The sequence below is a fragment of the Molothrus ater genome, chromosome 2 (assembly GCF_012460135.2).
Source record: "Molothrus ater isolate BHLD 08-10-18 breed brown headed cowbird chromosome 2, BPBGC_Mater_1.1, whole genome shotgun sequence".
Taxonomy (NCBI): domain Eukaryota; kingdom Metazoa; phylum Chordata; class Aves; order Passeriformes; family Icteridae; genus Molothrus; species Molothrus ater.
Genome location: NC_050479.2, coordinates 91,675,871 through 91,699,129, shown reverse-complemented (window position 1 = coordinate 91,699,129; position 23,259 = coordinate 91,675,871). Strand labels below are relative to the sequence as shown.

At 47.3% G+C, this 23,259-nt stretch overlaps 1 protein-coding gene across 1 annotated transcript in view; it reads right to left on the bottom strand.

The window, feature by feature from the left end:
- CASQ2 (calsequestrin 2) overlaps positions 1 to 8,602 on the bottom strand; it is a 34,985-nt gene extending 26,383 nt beyond the window's left edge. Inside the window, exon 1 of the mRNA XM_036392720.2 lies at positions 8,153 to 8,602. Within this exon, the coding sequence (XP_036248613.1) occupies positions 8,153 to 8,386 (234 nt within the window). The 5' untranslated portion in view covers positions 8,387 to 8,602. The remainder of the gene's footprint in view (positions 1 to 8,152) is intronic.
- Positions 8,603 to 23,259: the final 14,657 nt, after the last annotated feature.

Here is a 23,259-nt window from a genome sequence, read left to right as displayed (position 1 = left end):
TTTAGTGGGTGCTGCAGGAGGGAGGCATTGGTATTAAGCCCATTCACCTACACATGCCCATGTCATTCCTATGCCTCTGGCTCTCAGGAACAAGCCAGATTTCTCCAGTTTCTGATCCAAGTGAGTGTAAGCCAGCACCTCTGGAATCCCAGAGTCCAGGATGCTGCAGGCAAGAGCTGGGAGCTCCCATCCAGCATACACAGGAGGGATCAGTGAGGCAGGGCCCTGGGGGAACAGAGTGGTCCTTGAGACAAGAAAGACCTTTTCCCCAAGGAGTGAGCAGAGAGAAATAAGAACTGAAGAAAGCTTTAAATATACACAGCCCTCCTTGCACTGGGTTCGAGGTGTCAGAGGTCTGCTAGCTGATGGCAGTGCCTCCTGCCAGGGCCGGAGAGGGTTCCCAGAAAAAGAACGTATCATGTGCAGCAGCTGGCCTTCACCGGAGCTGTGTCAGAGAGCACGCAGGAATGAGCACCATCAGCACTGCTCAGGAGGGAGCGCTGACCCTCGGGGCGCGGGAGAGAGGAGGAGCCACTGCCTGCGGATTGAGCTCTTGGTTGCTGCTCGCTCCATTTCCTTGGGCAAGTATTTTTTCTCATGTATGTAGGTAAATCCCAATGTGCAAAGGGAAAAAAAAATGGAAAGGAGAACTTGGACCTTGCTAAGTCATTTCCTTCCTAGGCCATGGATTTCGTGCCTGGTTGCCTGTTATTTAGGGACAGAGGCTGCAAAAGGACATCTTTGGTCATCAGACTCAGAATCCTGTCATTCAATCTCTGTCACAAAGCAGTCAGTGTCCATTTAAGACTCACTGGACTGTTCTCCCCTTCCTCCTCTGGTGATTAGGGACTTTGTAGTTCCAGACTTGTTTTATTCATAGCCCATTTGTCCTTAGGCTTTGCGCTTAAATAGCTCTTCTCCCTCCCGGGTGTTTAAAAGGAATTATCATATCCCCTTTCCATTCTTCCCACTAATGAAGCTCAGGCACGAAGGAAGGGCAGTCGTGGGCTTTGATTCGTTTGGTTTTAGATGAAGGGCACTGGCAGACCAGGCTCTGGAGTAAGGTCAGGGTGGGCGAGCATGGCATGGCCACCCCTACCCAGTCTCAACAGCTGCCCCAGCCTGCCGTCAGCTCCTGCAAAATGTCAGGGTCCAGGGCAGGCAGCCCGAAATGGTAACCACAAACACCACACATGTCCTCTGAGTAAGTGAGTGTGAGCTCAAGCTAGCCCTTCTTGGGCCCCTCACTCAGGATAAGGCCAAGAAAAAATTCTCCATTGTGAGCCTGGTGAGACAATGGAACAGGCTGCCCAGAGAAAACATGGATGCCCCATCCCTGGAAGTGTTCAAGGCCAGGCTGGGGTGGCCTTTGAGCAACATGGTGTGATGACCCACCCTGAAGAGGAATTCACACCTCATTTAGTGGAAGGTGTCCCACCTCATTTAGTGGAAGGAAGATTGGAACTAGGTAATCTCTAAAGTCCCTTCAAATCCAAACCATTTTGCATTTGTATGAAAGGGATCTCATTTTACAAAAGTGAGACCCTGCCTCCTGAGGACCAGCCCAGCAGAAAGACACCGGGAACCCTTGCTGGCACTTTTAGGGGAACCTGACTAGCATGGCAGGATGGCAAGACCAAAGTGGATGGACTTTTTCACATTTTTTCTCAATTTTCTGAAGGGAGGAGTGGCTCAGAAATTTCTGAGTCTCCACGCAGCTCAAGGTCTTATATAGAAATGGCCTCAAATTGCACCAGGGGAAGTTTAGATTGGATATTAGGGGAAATTCCTTTGTTGAAAGGGTGGTCAAGCCCTGGAACAGCTGCTCTGGATAGTGGTGGAGTCACCATGCCTGGAAGTATTTAAAAGACATGTAGATATGGCACTCAGAGATATGGTTTAGTGGTAGGCTGTGCTGGGTTAATGGTTGGACTCAATGATCTTAGAGGTGTTTTCCAATCTAAATTATTCCATGATTCTATCACACCTACAGAGGTTGTCTGCAACAGCTGGACTGTGATGAGCTCCACACTTCAGGGCCAAGACTTGGCCTTATACTCTGCCAGCAAAGCAAGCCCAAGCTCACATGGGTCTGCCATGTCTCCAGGAGACATTTGCATTCTTTAGATCCCCTCCCCAGTCATAATTTAGCAGATGAGAAAGGTGCCTTTCAAAGCACATTTATGGCTGTGAAAGGATAGTTTTAGGAGAGATGCTGCTCATGCAGCCTGTCCAAAGTCACTACTTGGAACTGACAGAGGGACTTCAAAGAAAGAAACATGTCAATAATAGGTAATTCAGCCTTGGAAATTAGTTTGGCCACACTTACACAGAAAGATCAAGGCACACAGTTGTCCCTAGATGTCAATGTGCCCACCTCTGAAACAGGGAGCTTTCTGTAACCTTTTTTTGTGACTGGCATGTCAGTGAGTGAAACCCCCGGGTGCTACTGCTAAAAATCAGTACTCTGCTGTCTGTTGCTGAGTTGAGACCTACTTACATGGCCTCAAATGGGAAGTAATCAATGCACACTTTTTCTTTTTCTTCCTCCCTTCCTCATTTTCTACATTAACTTATCTGTAGTGGAAGCACTTCTTTTGCAGACATAGAAGCCAAAACACCTGTTTTATTACAGGCTTTTGCACACTTTCCTATCCAGCCAAATGTCCCTCATCTCTCACCTTGAGACTTGTTCTGTAGGGACCTAGAGAACTGAGAATTTTTGTGACACTCATTGAACATGTCTACTATATCTGTATTTATACTCATACCTCAACACTAAATTGTGTTGAGGCACTGTCCCATAAACATGGCCATTTTCAAAGAAAATATCTGAAATCTGAGTTTGTGAAGCAAACAGAAAATGTTTGGGTTTGTTTTTCTATTTTTACTGATATTTTATATATTTTTAAGATTTTATATTTTTATACCTAGAGATGGGGATAAAGTGGAATCTCATCTCCGGGTTCCTATGGATTTTTGGGATAAAGTATACAGACCTAAACTGATAAAACTTTTTTCTGTGTTGTATCAGAAGCAGAGAGAGGCTTTTTGCTATGTATTACATGGCTCTGAACTCTTGAGGGAATATCTGATCTCAAGAGAGTTCAAGACCATATGAGGGAAACTACCCCCAAACCAGCTGATCTTGTACTACTTTTTCCATCCTAAGCTGGAAGCTGCAGTAGTTTCAGCACTTGGAAATAAATGAATTAGAAGGTAGAGCTTACACACAGTTTAATCCTTGCCTTTTACTGGACTCAAAATCCTTCTTTCCCTCTCACACCACAGCGAGATACTGGCTGTGTTTCCATGTGTTACAGAATTGGCCAAATATGTTCAGGAGTTGCACTGTGTTCTGCCATTTATTGCTAGAGGCAGGACTGATCCTAGGCCTCATCTGGAGAGGGGAGTACCACATCCCTCTTCTCTTTCCTCTTATCAGACTGGCTTGTGCTAGGCCAGTTCTCCATGAACTTTCAGTCCAGGAGCACTGTTTCATTGAAGGGACTAAAATATCTGGGCTTGATGAGCCTCTCTTTTTTAAGGATATTACACATGCATACAGATGGCAAGGGAAGAATGGCAGGGGAGCTGGGACTGAGGGAGTTTCAGCAGAAAGAGGATACCAGAGTGCATCACAGGCAGCCTGCTATGATAGTGAGAAGCTGCTGGAGAGAGCTTCTCAAGTGCAAAAGGAAAGCCCCTAACACCAATGCTCATTTATTCTTGCTACATGATTCCTAGAGACAGGGGCTGGCCCACTGGAAGGCCAAACTCCCTATTTAGGACATTCAGAGATGAGAAGGGAGAGGTCTTAGAAGTGATGGTAGGAGACAGGGTGAAACACGGTAGAGGAGATAGAGAGGAGAAAAAAAGCAGAACAGGTATTTCTCAGGTTCACTGCTTTGATCTTTTCCCCTCTTAACCCTTCTTCATGAAAGTTGAGACCATTTAGGACAAGTAGCTTTTTCTTTTACTTGTCTGTTAAACAATTATTGTGATTGCTTGGCTGTTTCATTTTCTTCACTGTGCTCACCTCATGGAGTGTGCAGAGCTCTTGCAAACATCACCACAGGATAGGAATGGCTACTGTTATCTCTGGGACTGCTTGGATCAAACTCTGCATTGCCCTGTATGGAGGCTTGTCCCTACTCAAGGTGCAGGTGCTTTCCAGTAGCCAGTGGTGGAGAGTGGAGTCATAGGAGAAAGGTGCACAAAGGAAAGGTACCCTTTAACCTGAGCTGTGAAACAGCCTGTGCTCATGATATCTCTGCCCAGGGTTGTCTTAGAACAATCCTTCCCCAACTCTTTTCCATGCTAGCCAGAAAGCAGTAGGCATCTCAAATCAGTCCTTTGGCTATTTTTCCTGACAGACCAACCCAACAGCCTCCATCTTCCCAATCTAGACCTGAGGGGCAGGCACTGTCACCCCTGGAGCTGTTGTCATGAGCTAACGATGGTCCAAAGAGCTTCTTTTGATGCCAGAGGGGTTTGGCTGTCCCTGAAGCCTGTTGTGACCAGGTGGCACCCAGCAGTATAGGTGGTAAGAGCTGTTAGACCACTTCATAATGATCATCATCTTCATTCCCCTTCTAAACTGGAAAGTGACCCTGGGCTGCGTGGGAATTTGTTGATCCAGTATACCTGGATACAGGGAGCCAAATGCAATATCAGCTTGATGACATCATCCCTTTTCTGGTGACAGTGGGTGTGCATCCTCAGCTTTCAACAGTGTCAGTCAGTCCTACATGCTTCTCTCGGTAGGAAATTTTTCTTATTATATCACTTCTTGGTCTGCTGTACATAGTTCTGGTTTAGTAAAGTCCTTAAATAAGTGCTTAACTTTACTTATGTGCTATCATGTTGTCAGCTTGATTTCCTAAATAAATGAGAGCCTTGTGATTCTCTTCTCTCTCCCCAGTCTATCAGCTGCCTTCCCTAATAAGCTTTCTACCTGTTGGCCCTTTTAAACCAAATTTTCCAGAGTGAGTGATCTCAAACATAATGAAGCTATTGCAAGATTTATGAAGAGCAAAGACTTGGAAGAGAAAAGACTGAAGTGCCCTGAAAGAAGGAAATGTTGCCATATGAGCTGAGCCCCCATGGAATTTCAAAGGACCCATTTAAGAGAGAGCCTCATGTGTTCTTCACTCCTGGGAGAGGCCCCAGTCAGAGCTTGTTACTGATGAGCTACATATTTCAAGGAAGCCATGGTGGATCTCTCTTGCTCTTTTCTTTGGTGTCTAACACAATTCTTCATGCCTTTGATCTTTGGAATTGTACATTTCTTATAAGGCACATGTGAGAGAAGCAGAAAGGATGGACTATTTGGGGGTTTTCTGGACTTAAATTCTTTATGCCCATGTGCCCAGCCATGCATGTCCATGAGATAATCTGATGTAACAGCCCTTAACCACCAGCTCAGACCTTTGTTTGCTCCACACCTGCCTGTGTGTTGGATGGAGGCTCACTTTTTTCCTAAGGATGGAGTCTGATGACTTGTATGGAAGGGGGCTAAAAACACACTGTATTGCCAGGCTGTGAAAGCAGCATGTCTCAATGTGAAACAGCAGGAAAATTGTCAGTAAAGTTAGATGGAAAAACATGAGGTGCTCTAGAAAGGAGCATCTTATCACAGGTAGCACCCGTGCTGGGAACCTCCCAAGACAGCTGGCAGGGAATAGCGAGGGCTGGAGTATTTACCTCTTAGATACTTCATTTCAGGTATAAAGGACCTTCAGCACTCCAAGTCCTGACCCCTCTACTGAAATTAGATATGTAAAACCTTCCTGAGTGAACTTTTCTCAGGTTTGGCTGCAAGGAGAGCCCTGTCACTGCTCCTGTGCCTACAGAGCAGCTCACTACTCTAAGGCTTGCTCAAATTACAAGAGACCTGGGTTCAACTGCTGACTGCTTCCAGGAATAATGATCCCAGGCAGTTCATCTCACAGGCAAACAGCTCCACATCTCAGTCAAGGAGCCACTGCAGACATTTCTTTCCTTCTCCCTATGCTGGTGAACATGCAGTGAAGTCCAGCAGCTGAATGAGCTCTGACAGGGAAAATTAAGAGTGACCCCCTATGGTCCAACACATTATGGCTTGAATTGAGGGAGTTGAATGCTTTCACAAGAAGGAGCAGATTACAACCTGGCTTGCCCACTCAGAGTGCTCCCATGGTTAAATTAGTACAGAAATTGGGAACTGTAGCACCATTTTGGCCTGTGTCCTATGCAGAATAGAACATATCTTTGTTGCATTCTGAGACCCTCTCCCCTTCTGATTCCCTCTGGGTGACAGAAGCAAAGAAGTGCTCAGTCTGCAGATTTCTCTTGTGCTTGGGCTGTCAGATTGCTGCTGCTGCAGTTCCCAGTCCAGGGGAGGGACTGATCTGAAACTGTGATACATGCACTGAATCAGCACTGCAAGTGCTTTGGAAATTTTGAGGTCAAAGCCACAAGTGCCAGTCGATGTGTGGCACCGTTAGCTGGAAGCTGAGCTCTAGGGGACTGGAGGACTACAATTATGTAAAGGCTGCTGCAGGTCTAACCCTCAGTCTCTTGACCAAGGTCACATAAGAAGTCCATAGCAGTGAGCAATTGGAAACCAAATAAATCACCAGAATCCTAAGCTAATGTACTCATGGCCGAATCCAACCCTGAAAAATAAAAGCTTAAGGCCAGATTATATTGCAGCTGTCGCACCCTTGATAGCATGGGTGATGGTGTCATGGGGACTCAAACTGATGGTACACATCAGACCATAGAGCCATGGAAACATGGAATGGCCTGGTTGGAAGGGATCTTAAACATAATCTAGTTCAAAGCCACTGCCATGGACAGGGATGCCTTCCACTATGCCAGGTTGCCCAGTACTCCATTCAACATGGCCTTGAACATTTCCAGGGATGGGACATGCTTCTGTCAGGTTTCTATAAATATGTATCTAGTAACTGTTTGACACCTATGAAGCACAAAATAGCTATCCTGCTAAACAACAATGTCATTATACTACCAACAATACTCATTTCAGCTGGAGTTCAAGCATTACTTTTTTCTTTTCTTTGCCAAATGTTATTTGATCACTCACCTGCAGAAAGTAACCATTTCCTGACAGGTGAGTAAAATCTGGTTAGTTTTTGGACCTTTCTTTCTGGCAGTCATCAGGCTTGCTGGGGAGGTCAGCAGACCTTGAACTTGACACTGAACTTTTTTGGGTCCTATCCCTCAGCAAGCATATTTTCTTATTCCCATTTCCTACACTCTCAGGGGTGCAATGCATTTCCTCTCTGGATCTGACAAATAAAGCTGAAGTGTTTCTTCTGCAATTCTGAATTCACTTTCTTTTCAAATATGTCTTTGAGTTAAGAGGGAATATTTGCAAGCTCCTGGTAAGAAATATGCACCTAATAATCAAGGTTTGCAGCTGTGTGATTCCCTGGATTACAGCTATAATACAAGAAAGAATGCTACAAACCTAAATTGTCACTTTTGCCATGATTTATTTTACTGAGGATTAATAAATCATTTGTTCATGAAAGAATTAACAACACTCTTTTTCCAGCACAGAAGAGAATGGTTGCATTAACAAGCAGCTATAGACTGATTCCAAGCAGGCAACCAAGTGTCAAAAAACAAAAAGGGATTTAATGCTGCTGCACCAGCAGGGAGCTTTTGAGATGGGGAGCTAGGACACCCATTTGCTGCACAGCTTGATAAGGTTTCTTGGCTGATTGCTGCTAGTGGGATAAAAAATGGGACTCAATCCAGAATACAAGTGGGATACTGGCTTGCATAGAATGAGAAAGGATCAAAAAATTTCAAGCCACAGATTCAGGTGCTGAGATTTGGGAAAGCTGAGCTGAGCTGAGTTCATGTTTCTGAGGTTTGCAAGGTTACTTGCTATTGCCTGAGTTTCTGACAGACAATCCAGAAAAGCTATTTCCCAGCAAACTGAGAAGAGCACAAAAGAGGCTTTTTCCTGGGCTTTGCAAAATTCAGGCAGGGGCTAACTGAAATCCAACTAAACAAACTTTTGGATGCCCAACCTCCCCTGCATGAGACCATTTGCCTCTCCTGTCCTGTGGCTCCTCTCCACGACTCTGAGCAGTGCTGTGTACTGACCCTGACTGGGACATGCAGCGGCACTTACCTCCAGCACCATCTCTGTCATCTGGAACTGCTTCTGGGAGACCTTGTCAGAGCTCACAGGCTCGTGGAAGAGCAGGCAGAGCATGTCATACTTCTTCAGTGCCTGCTTGTAATTCTTCTCGTTCAGGTCGATCACTCGGTCTTTCCCATCATAAGTAGGGAAGTTCAGTCCCTCTTCTGCCTTGCAGCAGAAAAGCAGGTAAAAACCTGCCAGGATCCAGCAAATTGCCTTCATAGGGGCACCCTTGGAGTGCAGCAAAGGGTGGGTAAATGTCCCCCTCTTTCTTGATTTGAGAAGAGAGGGAGACCAAAGACTCCAGGTAAAGTTTGAACTAAGTTTCTCTTAGTTTCTCTAAGTTTCTCTCTGCTGCTTTCCTAGAGTTGAGACCAAACACTGCAAGGCTGGTGAGGAGCAGCAAACTTTGCTGTCCTGTACTCACAACAAAGAGAGAGACAGACGGGAGAAGCTGTCAGGCCAAGCCCTGGATACCTTACATAGCTGTGTCCAGCTCCCGTGTCATTAGGAACTCCATTTTTAGGAAGCAGTTGTTTCAGGCTAAAAATAAACCCTGCAATGAATAAAAAGGACAGATATGACACCATTGAGGGACTTGCTGGCACTCTGCATCATCTGAGACAGAGTGGGCAAGAGGGAGGGAGTGGAAGATGTCAGTCCTGGGAATATGCAGGCAGGGTTTGAGAAGGGACAGACTTCACTTGCACAGGGAATCAAGACATAGGCTGTCCTACTAGGAATTGACAAAAATAGAAGGTATTTACTGCAATTTATAATAAGGGTATCTCTCTTTAAATCCCTTTGGGCATCACAGTGATTAGGCTTTTGATAACAGATCTCAGGTTAAACAGTTTCAGAACCTCATCTGCACCACTAGAGGAAAAGTCCTGTTTCCTCAGCAGCAAAGGAGGTGAACACTCCTGGGACTTCTCTCTCCTGCCTGGAGCACCATTTGGAGCTGCTAGCTGACATTCAAGGTGCTTTCTGAAGCACATTTTCTGCCTGTGGGGCAGCAGGAGAATTGCTGGCCCTTGGACCTGCAATCCAAAAGCAGAGGGAAGCTTATGTTGCAGCCTCCTGTTTTCACAGCAGTTCCCAAGCCACATGCATTGCTGGCGAGTGGTTAAACTTTATCATGCTAAGGGGGCTGACGGGTGGGAGCCAGTGTCTTGGGGCAGGAGGCAGGACTCTCCTCAAGAGGATGGTCGGATGGCACCATCACCGCCAGCCACCCTTTCTGGGGCTGCCTGTTGGACCGGAGCAGGTTTTTCACACAACCTTCTTGCATTTCCCAGCAAGCTGTCCTGCATATTCCTCCTTCTTCATGTCCCAGGGATGGTGGCCAGTTTCTCCTTCTGTGGGAGCTGAGCACCAGCTGCTGCTTTGCTGTATCACCTGCACAGCACTGCTGGGGGAGAGTGGTTCAGAGGCACAGTCCCTCAGCTCTTCCCTCCTCTGACCACAGTGTCACCTCTGACCCATGACTGGCAGCAACAGGCAGGTGGAGGCAGGCCAGCTGGCCACAAGCCAGCCCTGGGGCTGGCATGGATCCACTGGAAAAGGCCTGCTGAAGGGCTGGCAGAGAAGAGCTTGACAGGGGGCACGGCTCCCTTCCCCCTGCCAAAATGATGTGCAGACAAGTGGCCTTATCAGGTCTTTTCCTTGCATGCTGCTCCATCACAGCTTTGCTCCATCCACACCAGGGAAGAGACAATATCCCTTCTTAAAGCAGTTGTTTCCATTTTATTGTACGTCTGGGATTGTTTCAACATTTGGGGTAAAAGGTGAGCATTACTTAGCAATTACGGAATCGTAGAATCATTTAGGTTGTAAAAGACTCTGAACATCATTGAGGCCAGCCATTAATCACATACTGCCAAGTCCATCACTAAACCATGTCCCTAAGCATCACATCTACATGTCTTTTAAATACCCCCAGGGACAGTGACTAGAACACTTTCCTGGGCAGATTAAACACATCTCCTGGGTGACTTAGGACTACACATCCTTTCACTTCTATGGCTTTCACTTCCCACCTGAACAGCCCACAACATATTGACCGAAAACCCTCTGGGTAATAGCTTCCAAATCTGTCTGTTTCTGATCTGTTGTTTCCAAAGCCTTTTCAGAAGTTCAACATTTGCTGTCAAATTAAAGTCCTAATGACAAAGCCTGAGGAATATGGGTAAAAGACAAAGCAAGACAAGCCTCCAAAATACATTTCTTAGAGGCAGACTTCAGGGGCAGTCATTTTTAGAGGGAGAGGTAAGTCTGAATTGCTTTTAGTGGGAGACACAAGTCTTGTGTCACTGTGGGTGGCAGTGGCTGGTTAGGTTTATGCTGAGTGTTTAGGATGTAAAACACAAAACCAAGTTTGTGGGATGATTAGGCATACATTAGGCTGGTTGCTTACCTTTGAAGGATTCCCATGGATCTGGGGTGCAGGAGCAGGCTTCACTGGTGTCACAATGTGTTTTAAAGCAGGAGCACATTAGACAGGGTGTGAAAATGAAACGTTCACAGCTACTTCAAAAATTGGCTTCTGAGGCTCCTGACCTCCTTTATTCTTGTAGATCTCAGCAATTGCTCCACTTTGATATTGCTCAAGCTATTTTTGATGCACTTTTTCTCTAGTCTGAATAACTTTTTAATCTGCCTAAAAATAGATACAATCCAATTTTCATTTTCTCCTCTTTTTTTTTTTCCCTATCAAAAATGGGGAAAAATGCTTCTTGTTCACAAAAATTATTGTTTCGTTAGCCCCACACAAATCTCATTTATCTGCTTGTGGCATGAGTAGCAAATATTTGTGATTTTTAGGCTTCACCTCTGCATCAAAGGGAATTCTTCCATCAGACCAGGCCCTGGGTGTCATGGTCACCAGAGAGTCCATCTCTTTGTGTCTCCACTCAGAACCTCAGTGGGGCTGCTAGAACTAAATCTAGTAGACATTTTCTGTGGTCTTCTAGCTCTAGCTGCATCTATATGAAATTCAAGACACCTTGTTCACCAAGGCAGAAGTAATGGTGAATTCCACGAAGTCTGAACAACTGCCTCAATCACCTGAAATTCTTAATTCCAATAAACTTTAGTCAAAGCAGATGTTCTCTTTGCAGTCCTGCCAATACAGGTCTAAAATACTGTATTCATGTGTTTTGGGATGTTCAGAGCAGCAGTTAAACACTTGAATCTGAGCAGAACTGCTTTGGTTTTTTCCTCTGGGGAATAGCAAAGCTGGGACTGAAGCAGATGCTCTCACAACCTGACAAGGGCCATAAGTGTTGTGCCTTTCTCTTCATCATCTCTCTTGGTGCTACCAGCAGCACACTGAGATGTGCTCATCTCAACCCCAGAAGCAAAACTCCTTGGAATTTCAAAGTGTGTCCATCCACTCTCAGATAATGTTTTAAATCTGGAATTTTGGGCCAGGCTCACTGTCAAGAAAAGTATAGTGTGCAGACCCCATGCAACCTGAATGGTTGACCTGGGCAACCTGAATTTTGTTGAAGGCCCATTTCTACAGGACACTGGCATAAGTCTTCTGTGCATGTCAGATCTTCTTTCATAGTGTAGGAGCAAGAGCAGTTCTCCTCAGGAGGGAATGATAAGAGGAGCAAAGAAATTTCACAGGCTTCTCTGTGAAACTTCAGATTTTGCACTCCTCTGCTCACTGGAGATATTTTGTGGTCTCTTCCTGCATAGCCTAGTGTCTTTCTGATCCCACTTAACTGCCTGTGGTTTCAGCACATGTGTTTCTGTGGGAAGTGTCACACGAGGGAAAGATGGTCTGAACTAAATCCTGGGACACTTGCCTTTCAGCTCAGATATCTCATTTCCTGGCAAAGCTGGCATCTGTTAGTCTCTGATATAAGCTGACTGCAAGGTTCAACCTCCTAGCTCTGATTACTTAGCCATTGACTCCTTCATCCATTCTGTTGCTGCTTCTCAGCCCTGCCTCAAGAAACCAGTACAGTGCTTTTCCCAGCTAACTATCCTAGAGATGTTTCCCTGAAAGCTTTCTGAGGAATGAGCTGATAGGACTCACTGCCTGTCCACTCTGATAGGTGCTTATATTGTTTAAACAACCTTCAGAACTGGCCCAAAACTTGAGGCAAAGAAAGAGATAATTAAGAGGAAACACTTGCTGTTGGTTTATTCATTACTGTTGGCTTTCTGGGTCCATCCATCCAGCAAAATCCTGGCTCCAGGGATTTAGCTTGCAAACCCAACCCTGAAATTCATTGAAGTAGGATTTTACTTTATTTCTTCCAATTTTGTGAGGATAGGTAGTCAAGTGCTCAAAACAGTACAATCTCATCCCTTCAATTCAGGCTTGCAGAAATGCAGGGTAGAGATGTAAGACAAATGAAAATCTCCTTCTTCATAATTTTTTTTCCTGCTTGTATTATAAATTAGGGATATACACTTGCTGTTCCTCCCTCCTGGCCACTGCAGCTCCACTCCATGCTGCTGTTCTCACCTTCACTGTCCTTTCTATCTCACACAGTAAAAGACGTCCCCAGCCACTGCTGATCCAAAGGCTTCAGTGAGCCTTTTTCCAGGGCTTCAGGATTCTGCTTTAGCTAATCTCTTTTCAAGCTTTTAAGACCTTGTGTGTTTTACAAGATAGGAGTATTCAGAAAATATGCCTTTTGCCACCAGCTAGCCAGGCAAGGTCAGAGTGGGTAATAGCTTGCAGGGTACTGCTACGACTAGGGTGGGAGCCTCAGAGACACACTGAACTTTCCTAAAGAGACCAAAGGGAACACTGAGAAAAGCTCTGCAGTGTAAAAAGCATAGTTCTCTCTCCCTTCCCTTCAGCCCTGAAAGATGGTAAGTCCTTCGTGGTGCTTTACATTGCTTGTACTCCAATGCAGTCATGCCAGTGATGGCAGGCAAGTGCAAGGCAGAGGAGCTGTATCACTGGCACTCCCTCCCTTTTTCACCTGTTACAAAAAGCCAGAGATCTTTGTAGTACCTGACAGTACTTTTACTGAGGTGTCTTGAGACCTGCTGTGTGATAAGAAGATGCTATAAACCCTTTCTGACTCATGGACACTGGTTTTGATAAGGAACAACAAATACAGGACAGTCAAAAGCACTTCTATGAAATTATACAGAAGTTGGAAAGGGAAGGTCAAGAAGATAATCCAAGAGTACTAACTCATTCTCAGACACACAGGCATTTCAAAAAAATCTTGTGTTTTTTTAGGCATTGTGTCCCCCAGAGCAAAGTTGGTCTGTGCCACCTTAGGGGGATCATTGCACCTCTCTGCCTTTGGGACCTCGTCTGGCTCCTGTGACTTGTACATGTCAAAAAGTAATTTAGAAGGTCAAAACTGGGACTGTCCCAGAAGGACTGGGATAGTCACCTCTTAATGAGCTAATAATCTCTACACAGCAAGAAAGGATTTAACTAAGGCATCACTGTGGCCAAATGGAAATGTGCCCATTGGCATATATGGAAATGGGAGGGAAAGAGAAAGAAACTAATTGAAAATGAAAAGCATTAAGAGAAATTCTGGAAGGAGACAAGGCTGCTGTTTCATGCAGAGGTCTGACAAGGGACATCTGAGGGCAACCTGTTGTTGGGTTGTGGAACCCATCAGGTGGACTGGAAAAGGTGGCAGATAGTTTGCAATGGGACACAGAGGCAGTGACCTGCCTATCCCTCCCAGCTGGGCTGGGAGCTCTGCCAGCCTGTGGCAGCAGGGTTGTATTTGTCCACATGCAACTCACCCTGGAAAGGGTAGAGGGGCTCCCTGGAGGGTGTCCTGCATGTAGCACCAGGATAAGAGAATTTTGTGCATGTGACAGGCGTAGGGTGGTTAGTAAAATCTTTGCTTTGCTGGTAATCACAATGAGTTGGGGCCCTCCAGCTGTGACTCAGAACTATTCCAGTCATGCTGCATAAAACAGCCCACACAGAGCCCTGGCCACAGTGCTGCCTGCAGTGGGCTCCTGCCCATCTTCTCTTCTGCAGGACTTGGGAGCAAGAAGGGGTCAGCCTGCATCTGGTGCTGGGACCTTCAACCTTTGTTTGATGTATAAACTCCTAAAATATGCTGGTGTCAGTGCAGATCTCTGCATAGCAAGGGACTATGACTGATGAGAGGTCCTTTTTTTCCCCCCAGATATCTCTAATGCACCCTACTTCAGAAAAACCACCACACCATTTCAGTCCACCCTGCCCTGTTTAATGTCACTTTCTTCTGCTGAGATATCACAACTGAGGAGTTAAAGCAGTTGCCCCTGAGACAGTGGCATAATCTCCCCTCGAGGGGAAAGGTGTGGGTGGGTGCTTCATGAGGGACAGGAAGGGGCTGTGGATAGGAGATGGATGTTCAAGTTTTCTACAGTGACAGACTTCCCACAGGGCTTTGGAAAAACCCTTCCATGTGAGCTGTGCAGCAGGGTCCAGGGATGATGCTGTAAGGTGCTTAGACATCAGACTCACAGGGATTAGTGCTTTAGGTTGGCAGGGAGCCTGGGTCAGGTCTGGGGTCCTGAATGTTTTGGCATTGTGGAGAGCTGGAGAAGGAGATGCATCTGCTGCTGACCATGTTTTCAGAAGAGCTGGCTCAGAAACCAGGCCAGGCGTGTTCCTGTGAGAGGTGCTGAGATCTCAGTGAAAGCCCAGTGATCCACAGCCAAGCCGTGAGCTAGTGTGAAAGTTTGGCCCAAGGATGGTTGCCCAAGAACTGGAGTGTGAATGGTGCAGACTGAGCTCTGACCCAGGGACCTGAGCAATTACAAATGATATCATAATAATTTAATTATTATTAATAAATTAGAGAAATAAAACACATGATCTGACACAGTATGTTCCCCTCTGAAAAATCTTAGGGTATGTACAGCCCAGCCATTTCCATCAGTCCCCTGCCTTTTTCTTGGAGGAGGTGGGATCACTGGACTTTTGCCCAGGCTTGGCCATGATCGGTATGTCCGAGCATGTGTCCATGTGTCTGTCTGCATGCACCCATGCACGCACACATTAACCACTGGCACTGCTTCCACCCAGCTCTGCCAGGCCAGACTCTAAAAGATGGATCCTACATGGAGCACACCCATTTGGGGTAGACAGGTCTGGGGTGACACCTGCACCTCAGGTTTCTCCTAGCCATGAGGGCACCAGCATATTTAATAACATCTTGATGATTGGAGTGAGTGTTTAACTTAGTGGTGTGGCGCCTGCTGCTGCTGCTGATGGAGCTGTTCCCAGCAGATTTACACCTGTTTCTGTGGAGTGGCTGCTCAGCTCTCTTCTGCTCCCAGCCTCTTGTGCTGCCCCTCAGAACCTTCCTCCTCCCCTGCCTGGACAGTGACGCCTGTTGGGGCACAGCTGACAGGCTGGGAAGTGCTGGGGTGAGCTCACTGTGCCACCAGGAACCTCATTCCTTTTGAATGATGAGCCAGACAAGCTTAGCGTGCTCCTTAATTTTGTAAGGAGACAGAGAGGATTTGCTGCTCTTGAATTTCTGCCCCATTTTTATCTCCTTCTTCTTCTCCTCTAACTGGGTTTTATACTGTCTGGGATGGCCCTGAGTCTCTCTGAAAAGTTAATTCATCAGATACTTGCATTTCTGGGGTGAATAAGTTTCCAGGCAGTCTAGATGTCTTCCAGGCAGTCCATTATGCATCCTTTGGGCATGCTTTTTTTTGGTGCCAGGCAAATTTTTCAAATTCTTCCATGTGAGTAAGTCCTGCTGGGAGCAAACCCACCATGGATATTGGTATGTAGCTGGGTACAGTTACACAGTGCTCCCAAGAATTCACACATAATAACTTAAGTATCCCCTTCTCTTGGATCCTTAAGTCAGCCTAGAAATATGGAGACCTGAAAAGTGTCTTGCTTGAAACATCTTTCTCTGGCAACTTCAGTGTGCCTTTGCTCAAGCTTTTATCTGCAGTCACAGAAGAGAGAAAATCTTCTCCATTAAAGCATCTCTGTCCAAAAATGAAAGTAGAAATATTTGGGTAATAGCATGAAACCTGTCATGAAGAGCACAGAAGGATCTGAAATCTGTTGCAGAAGGATCTGAAAATCACAAACTGTAGGATGATATGGTGGAAGGTTAGCAGAAAGTTGGAGACCTCACCTCCCTTCTTGGGATACAAACTGATGCTGAATCTGATGATGGGAAGAGGCCTGTAACAGAATCACAGAGTCATAGAGCAGTTTGGGTTGGAAAGGACCTTAAATACCATCTGGTTCCAACCCCTTGCCATGAGCAGGGACACCTTCCACTAGATCAGGTTGCTCAGAGCCCCATCCAGGCTGGCTTTGAGCTCTTCCAGAGATGGGGCATCTAGAGCTTCTCTGGGCAACCTGTTCCAGTGCCTCACCACCCTCAGAGTAAAGGATTTTTTCCTAATAGCTAATTTAAATCTACTCTCCTTCAGTTTAAAACCACTAACCCTTTTCCTGTCACTACATGCCCTTGAAAAAAAAATCTCTGCCTTATTGAAAAAATGCCTCTGCCATACTGAAAATCAGCCACTACCCACATTTCATGTGGTAGCAGAAACATTTGGGCAGTGGAAACATTTTGTAGCTTCTTCTGAATCTTTTTGCCCCTTCCTTAGAAATGCCCACTCACTCTTGAAGAAATATTGGCTTGCCTTGATGAAGAATCTCTTCATCCTGGACAGAGCACTGGCTCATTGGCTGTGTCTGCTGTGGGAGGCTGGGAAGCAGAGGCTCCACCTGGGTAGGCTGGATGCTCAGAGGAGCCCTGCTGGAAGGAAGATACCTCAGCAGCAGTCTTCTGCACCAGCTCTGTCCTGAGAAAGAAAGAAAAAAAGCCCAACACCCCCAGAAACATGTAGCCACTTCTTTCCTGGAGGAAAAAGCAGTAGCTGTGTCTCTCCAAGCTGGGGCTAGCAGGTGTTATACCAGAGCATGGTTTGGCTTTTCTTTCTAACCTGAGGTTTCTAGTTAAGCAGAAACCACCTGGTTAACCACCAAGTTAACCACCTGGCAGCACCCCTGAGCTGCAGCCTGGCTCACGGTTTCCATAAAGGGCTGCTGGGTTCACTCATATTTATAACGCTTGCCCCGGCATGGCGTGTCAGCTTGCAGAGGTCAGCTCTCCCCCAGAGCAGGGAGTCATTCCACAGGCTGTGCTCCTGTTTCCATCCCTGCCTGCCAAGGGGCCTCCCACCCCTTGGCAGATGGGACCCGGGGGTGGCTGGCTGAGGGGCATGGCAGAATGGTCTGAGGGGTGAAGGGCACGAGGAAACAGGGTGCACAGGAGATACAGTGCCTGGTTTCTAGAATAAACTCCACGAGGGAGGTGTGTGCCTTTCTCTAGTGCTGCAGGGAAAGTGGGAACCACTACATCCTGCGGGAGACAGGCTGTCTGCAGGCAGGTGGAGAGTTTTCTTCTTCAGGTGCATTTTAGTAGGTACTTTGGATAAGGAGGATCACAAAAAACTAAGGCATGGCTCCAGCTTGGTCCCTTCTGCTCTGAGTTCATCAAAGATGGCTTCAGACTGACTCTTAGAGCTGCCAGCTGTACCACATGGTACACTCCAAATGGAGTTGTACCAAAGAGAAGATCAGCCCACCAGATGCCAGCCTGTGGCCAACATTCAGACATTCCTCATGGCTTGGCAGCAGGCCATAACATAACTCTCAACAGGTCCATGCTGGGTGCCGTGGTCCTAGTGAATGCTGAAGATCCCTGACTGACAGGTATTTTGATGGGCAGGAGACAAAAGCCAGCTTGGAGGATGTGACAGGTTTTAGAAGTCAGGCTGTATGCTGATGGTGTTCCTCATCCCCTTGTGTCTCAGAGCACGTGCGTGGGATAAGGAACCAGCCCTGCCAGCTCGGCCCTTCCACCTCTCAGGAGCCGCACGTCACAACTGTGTGTAGCGCCCGCACGCTCATGGCTGCAACTAAGCTCCTACAAAGCTCCCTGGATTAGCAGGTGTGGATATACAGGGCAGGGATGCAGTAATTTGAGCTGGAGTAGTTAGTGCAGTCAGGCAAATGTCACATGTAAAAAGAGGACCTAAAATGATCTAGCACAGCAGTTTGTGCTCAGTCCTTACTAGCCTGTAGCAGGAAACCAAGATAGCTTTATTTTAGGAAATATAACTGATACCTGTTCATCCTTGGTCAATGTATTTGTCTTGTTGGGTTTTTTCTTTTTCCTTCCTTCCTTCCTTCCTTCCTTCCTTCCTTCCTTCCTTCCTTCCTTCCTTCCTTCCTTCCTTCCTTCCTTCCTTCCTTCCTTCCTTCCTTCCTTCCTTCCTTCCTTCCTTCCTTCCTTCCTTCCTTCCTTCCTTCCTTCCTTCCTTCCTTCCTTCCTTCCTTCCTTCCTTCCTTCCTTCCTTCCTTCCTTCCTTCCTTCCTTCCTTCCTTCCTTCCTTCCTTCCTTCCTTCCTTCCTTCCTTCCTTCCTTCCTTCCTTCCTTCCTTCCTTCCTTCCTTCCTTCCTTCCTTCCTTCCTTCCTTCCTTCCTTCCTTCCTTCCTTCCTTCTCTTTCCTGTCTTTCCTTCCTTCCTGTCTTTCCTTTTCTTTCAGTACAGAGGGAAAGATTTTCAGGAGGATTACAGAGCTTTCATTATGCTGTCTGGGATGTTTTGACAAAGCCACAAATACCCACCTCACCATAAAGTGCTGTTTTCTAGACTTCTTATATTATTCTTTTGCCAGAGTTAAAGCCTGAAGATTTATGACCAACTTTTTTAGCTGCTTTTAAAGACCAATTTCAAGCTGCAGTCATTTCAGGATCATTATTTCATTTGCAAGTAGCAGATTTTTGGGATTTAAACAGCCAATTAAATACTTAAAGCTAGTTTTGTGAAGATGTGAAACCCTGATGTTTTTTTCCTGCTCCTAGAGTTTGTTCTGATTGCTATTTGTCCAAATCAGACCCACAAAGAGAGATTTAGGCAGCCAAATGGATCAGAACAAGGCCTGAGTCACTGATGAATTTAAAATTTTTCAAATCTCATGAAGAACCCGAGTATTTAAAACTGAAGTTAGTCCTTTTGACTTCCACGTGTTGTGATCATATACAGAACTATGTGGCTGAACAAGATAATCTATCCTGACAGTGTCAACCCAAATAACTGCACATGCTGAAAAGGAGACTACTCAGCAATCTTCTCAGGCAGGCTTTCATGACATTAATTGAAGTGCTAATTGGAAAAAGCACAGCTAAAACTCTCCAGTGGCAGAAACCACAGATCCTGCAACATAAAGTATTTTAAAAGTGTGTTTTAATTTGACAGAATGGTTTGGACTGAAAATATGTCTTTTGACATTTTGAACTGCAATATTTTAATTTTTATCCAAAATTCCCTTCCACGCCTACACTGTGTCTCAGATGAGAGCTGGGAGACCACTGCTTGAGGATCAGGCATGCGTGCACACACACACACATACACACATTTACTGGAAACATTTGGAAGGAAACCTGGGGAGCCTGATACTTAGGAAGAGGTTGCAGGAGCGGCCAAACCTGCCCAGAGTTATCCAGCCCTGAGAGATTTCACTTATTAAACTCTGGTGAACCAAACACTATGACCAGCTGCTGTCTTATAGCTATCCAGTGTCAGTAGCTTGGCTTTTTTTTTGGCCCGTAAATTACTGTACACAGGTGGGGAATTTATTAGCATAAGTAAAATTAGGAAGCAGCACTCCATCTATCTCCCCACTGACACTGACAGGCTGTGAGATGTTGACCTTCTCTGAAGTGTTAGTCTGTATGGCCCTGAACCCAGCAAAAACACTTAGGCCTGTGCTTAATTTTGCATCCCATTAGGTCTGCCCTTGTGCTAGAAGTTAAGTATGTGGGTCACTGTTTTCCTGGATCAGAGCCCAACTCCTGAAGGTCCTTCAAGATTTAGCTAGATAGAGCTTCTTAAATGATATGATGCAGTTAATGGAATAGGATTCTGCTCTCTTTTCTGCTAGAGGCTGATTTGTGATGGGGAGGCTGGTCTGTGCAGAAGTATACAGTCAGCCATCAACAGTCTCTCACAAACTATCAACTACAAACACATTAATAAGTTTTAATTATCAAAGTCTCTGGGAGATCAGCCTTTTTGTAGCTGATAAAGGCTGTCCCTCCTTGCAGACCCAGAATCCACATGCTGAGGTCTAAATTAAGAGCCAAACTCTGATACTCAAAAGTGACTTTGGTTTAGCTAGGAGCTGTCAGAACACTGAGAGAAGCTACTGCAGGATGATCAGGTCTTCAGATTGAGCTGGTGGCTCTTGAGTGTCCTTGATGGCGGGATATAGCCCCCTGTATCACAGGTACGGTTTTGTGCCTGGCATGGCAGGAGACAGGGACTGATCTTTCCATCTCCTCCCACACAGGCAAAGGAGGTGACTGTGACCTAGAAGCACAGAATTACAGAATGTTTTGAGTTGGAAGAGACCTTAAAGATCATCCAGTTCTGGGGAATCTGAGAGGCATCTCATGATATTTCTCCAGCATGCATTTCAGGGTGCCTATGCTCAAGCTTTTACCTGCAGTCACAGAAGATAGAAAAACTTCTCTAAAAGCATCTCTGTTTGAAATTTGAAACGGAAATGTTTGGGTAATAGCACGAAACCTGTCATGAAGAGACACAGAAGGATCTGAAAATCACAAACTGTAGGATGATAACAGTGAAAGTTTAGCAAAAACTTGGAGACCTTGCCTCCCTCCTTAGGCATGGCTGCAAACTGCTGCTGAAACTGATGGTGGGAAGAGGCCTATAACAGAATCACAGAGTCATAGAGCGGTTTGGGTTGGAAAGGACCTTAAAGACTATCTGGTTCCAAACCCCCTGCCATGAGCAGGGGCACCTTCCATTAGACCAGGCTGCTCAGAGCCCCATCCAGGCTGGCTTTGAGCTCTTCCAGAGATGGGGCATCTAGAGCTTCTCTGGGCAACCTGTTTCAGTGTCGTGTTTTTGAGACCCTCAGCTGTTCCTCAGCTTTAGATGCTTGTGTCCAGCCGGTCCCTGTTTTCCCCCTGCTCCTTTGCGGCCTCCCCGTGCCCGCCGCGCCTCTCGGGCCCGCGGCCGCCGCCTCACGGGGAACCGCCAGGTGGCGCTGCCGCCCCGCGCCTGGCGCCGCGCGCCCCGCCCGCCCTGTCCCGGCGTGAGGGGTGGCCCGGGGGGAACACGGGGACAGCCCGGCGGGGACGGCCCGAGTGAGCAGGGACAGCCCGAGTGACCGGGGACAGCCCGAGTGAGCAGGGACAGCCCGAGTGAGCGGGGACAGCCCGGCGGGGACAGCCCGAGTGAGCAGAGACAGCCCGAGTGACCAGGGACAGCCCGAGTAACCAGAGACAGCCCGAGTGACCAGAGACAGCCCGAGTGACCAGAGACAGCCCGAGTGAGCAGGGACAGCCCGAGTAACCAGAGACAGCCCGAGTGAGCAGGGACAGCCCGAGTAACCAGAGACAGCCCGAGTGACCAGAGACAGCCCGAGTGAGCAGGGACAGCCCGAGTGACCAGGGACAGCCCGAGTGAGCAGGGACAGCCCGAGTAACCAGAGACAGCCCGAGTGAGCAGGGACAGCCCGAGTGAGCGGGGACAGCCCGAGTGACCAGGGACAGCCCGAGTGACCGGGGACAGTCCGAGTGAGCAGAGACAGCCCGAGTGAGCAGGGACAGCCCGAGTGAGCGGGGACAGCCCGAGTGAGCGGGGACAGTCCGGCGGGGACAGCCCGAGTGAGCAGGGACAGCCCGAGTGAGCAGGGACAGCCCGAGTGACCAGGGACAGTCCGGCGGGGACAGCCCGAGTGAGCAGGGACAGCCGCCATGGGACAGCAGGGCAGCCCGCGCCTGATGCCGCGTGTGCCGTGCCGTGCCGTGCCGTGCCGTGCCGTGGCCTGCCCCGCCCGCTCGGTGCTCCCCGAGCCCTCGGCAGCCCCGCTCAGAGAGCGGGTCCGGTTCTAGGGGCGCCTGCGCCGTGTTTCGCTGATGGCGCCCGCAGTGTGCGCCGGTGGCCAGGAAGTCCAGGAGTATCCTGGGGTGCTTTAGGAAGAGCAGTGCCAGCAGGTTCTTCTGCTCAGCCCTGGCGAGGCTGCATCTGCAGTGCTGTGTCCAGTTCTGGGCTCCTCACGACAAGAGAGACGTGGATATCGTGGAGCAGGTCCAATGGAAAGTTGATTAGATGATTAAGGGACTGGGAGCACCTGCCTTGTAAAGAATGGCTGAGGGAGCTGCACCTGTTCAGCCTCGAGAAGAGAAGACAGAGAGGACCTTATCAATGTATTCAAATATCAGGAGGGAGGATGCTAAGAGGATGGAGCCAAACTCGTGTCGGTAGCGCCCAGCAACAGGACAAAGGGCAGCAGGCAGAAACTGAAACACAGGAAGCTCCACCTGAACATGAGGAAGAACTTCTTTACTGTATAGGTTACTGAGCACTGGACAGATTGCCCAGAGAGGATGTGGAATCTCCTTCCATGGAAATATTCAAGAACCATCTGGACACAATTCTGTCCAGTGTGCTCCCCACCCTGCCTGAGTGGGGAGGTTGCACCAGATGATCCACAGAGATCTCTTCCAGCCTTACATAGGATGAAATTGTGTGTTTTAACTAGGACCTATACAGAGGTCTGGGCTCCAGAGTGGTCCCCATGGACAGTGTTGTGCAGCTGACAGAGTGTCTGCAATGCACGAAGGAGTGGCAGGGAGTCACAGGACTTGGAGGTAACTGCTAGAGTGAAATTAAGGTCTTGGCTTTCCACTTTCAAATTCTGAGGCTCCCCCTGGCCCCCAAAGTTGCAGAGGGCAGTTTGAAGCCATGACCTATGGCAGGGTTTTAAAGAGTCAGAAACCAAACTGTAAAAAAGCTCACCCCTTCCCAACCAAATTCACACATAAAAGTCTATTTATGTAGATCAAATCTTATGATTTAAAAATGCTCATGTAACTTAGGCAGCTGTGGGTTTTGAACAGGTAAAGATGGGTCTGCTGCCTTTTAGGGGTGTGATAAACCCTTCCCCCAAGGCTGAATCCAGCACCAGGGCACACCCCCACCTTCCCCACGGTGGGACGCTTTTTGTACGTTCCTCCAGCACTGATGGAAACAAAGCTACACGGCCAGTTGGGCTCAGGTTTTGCCTTGTCT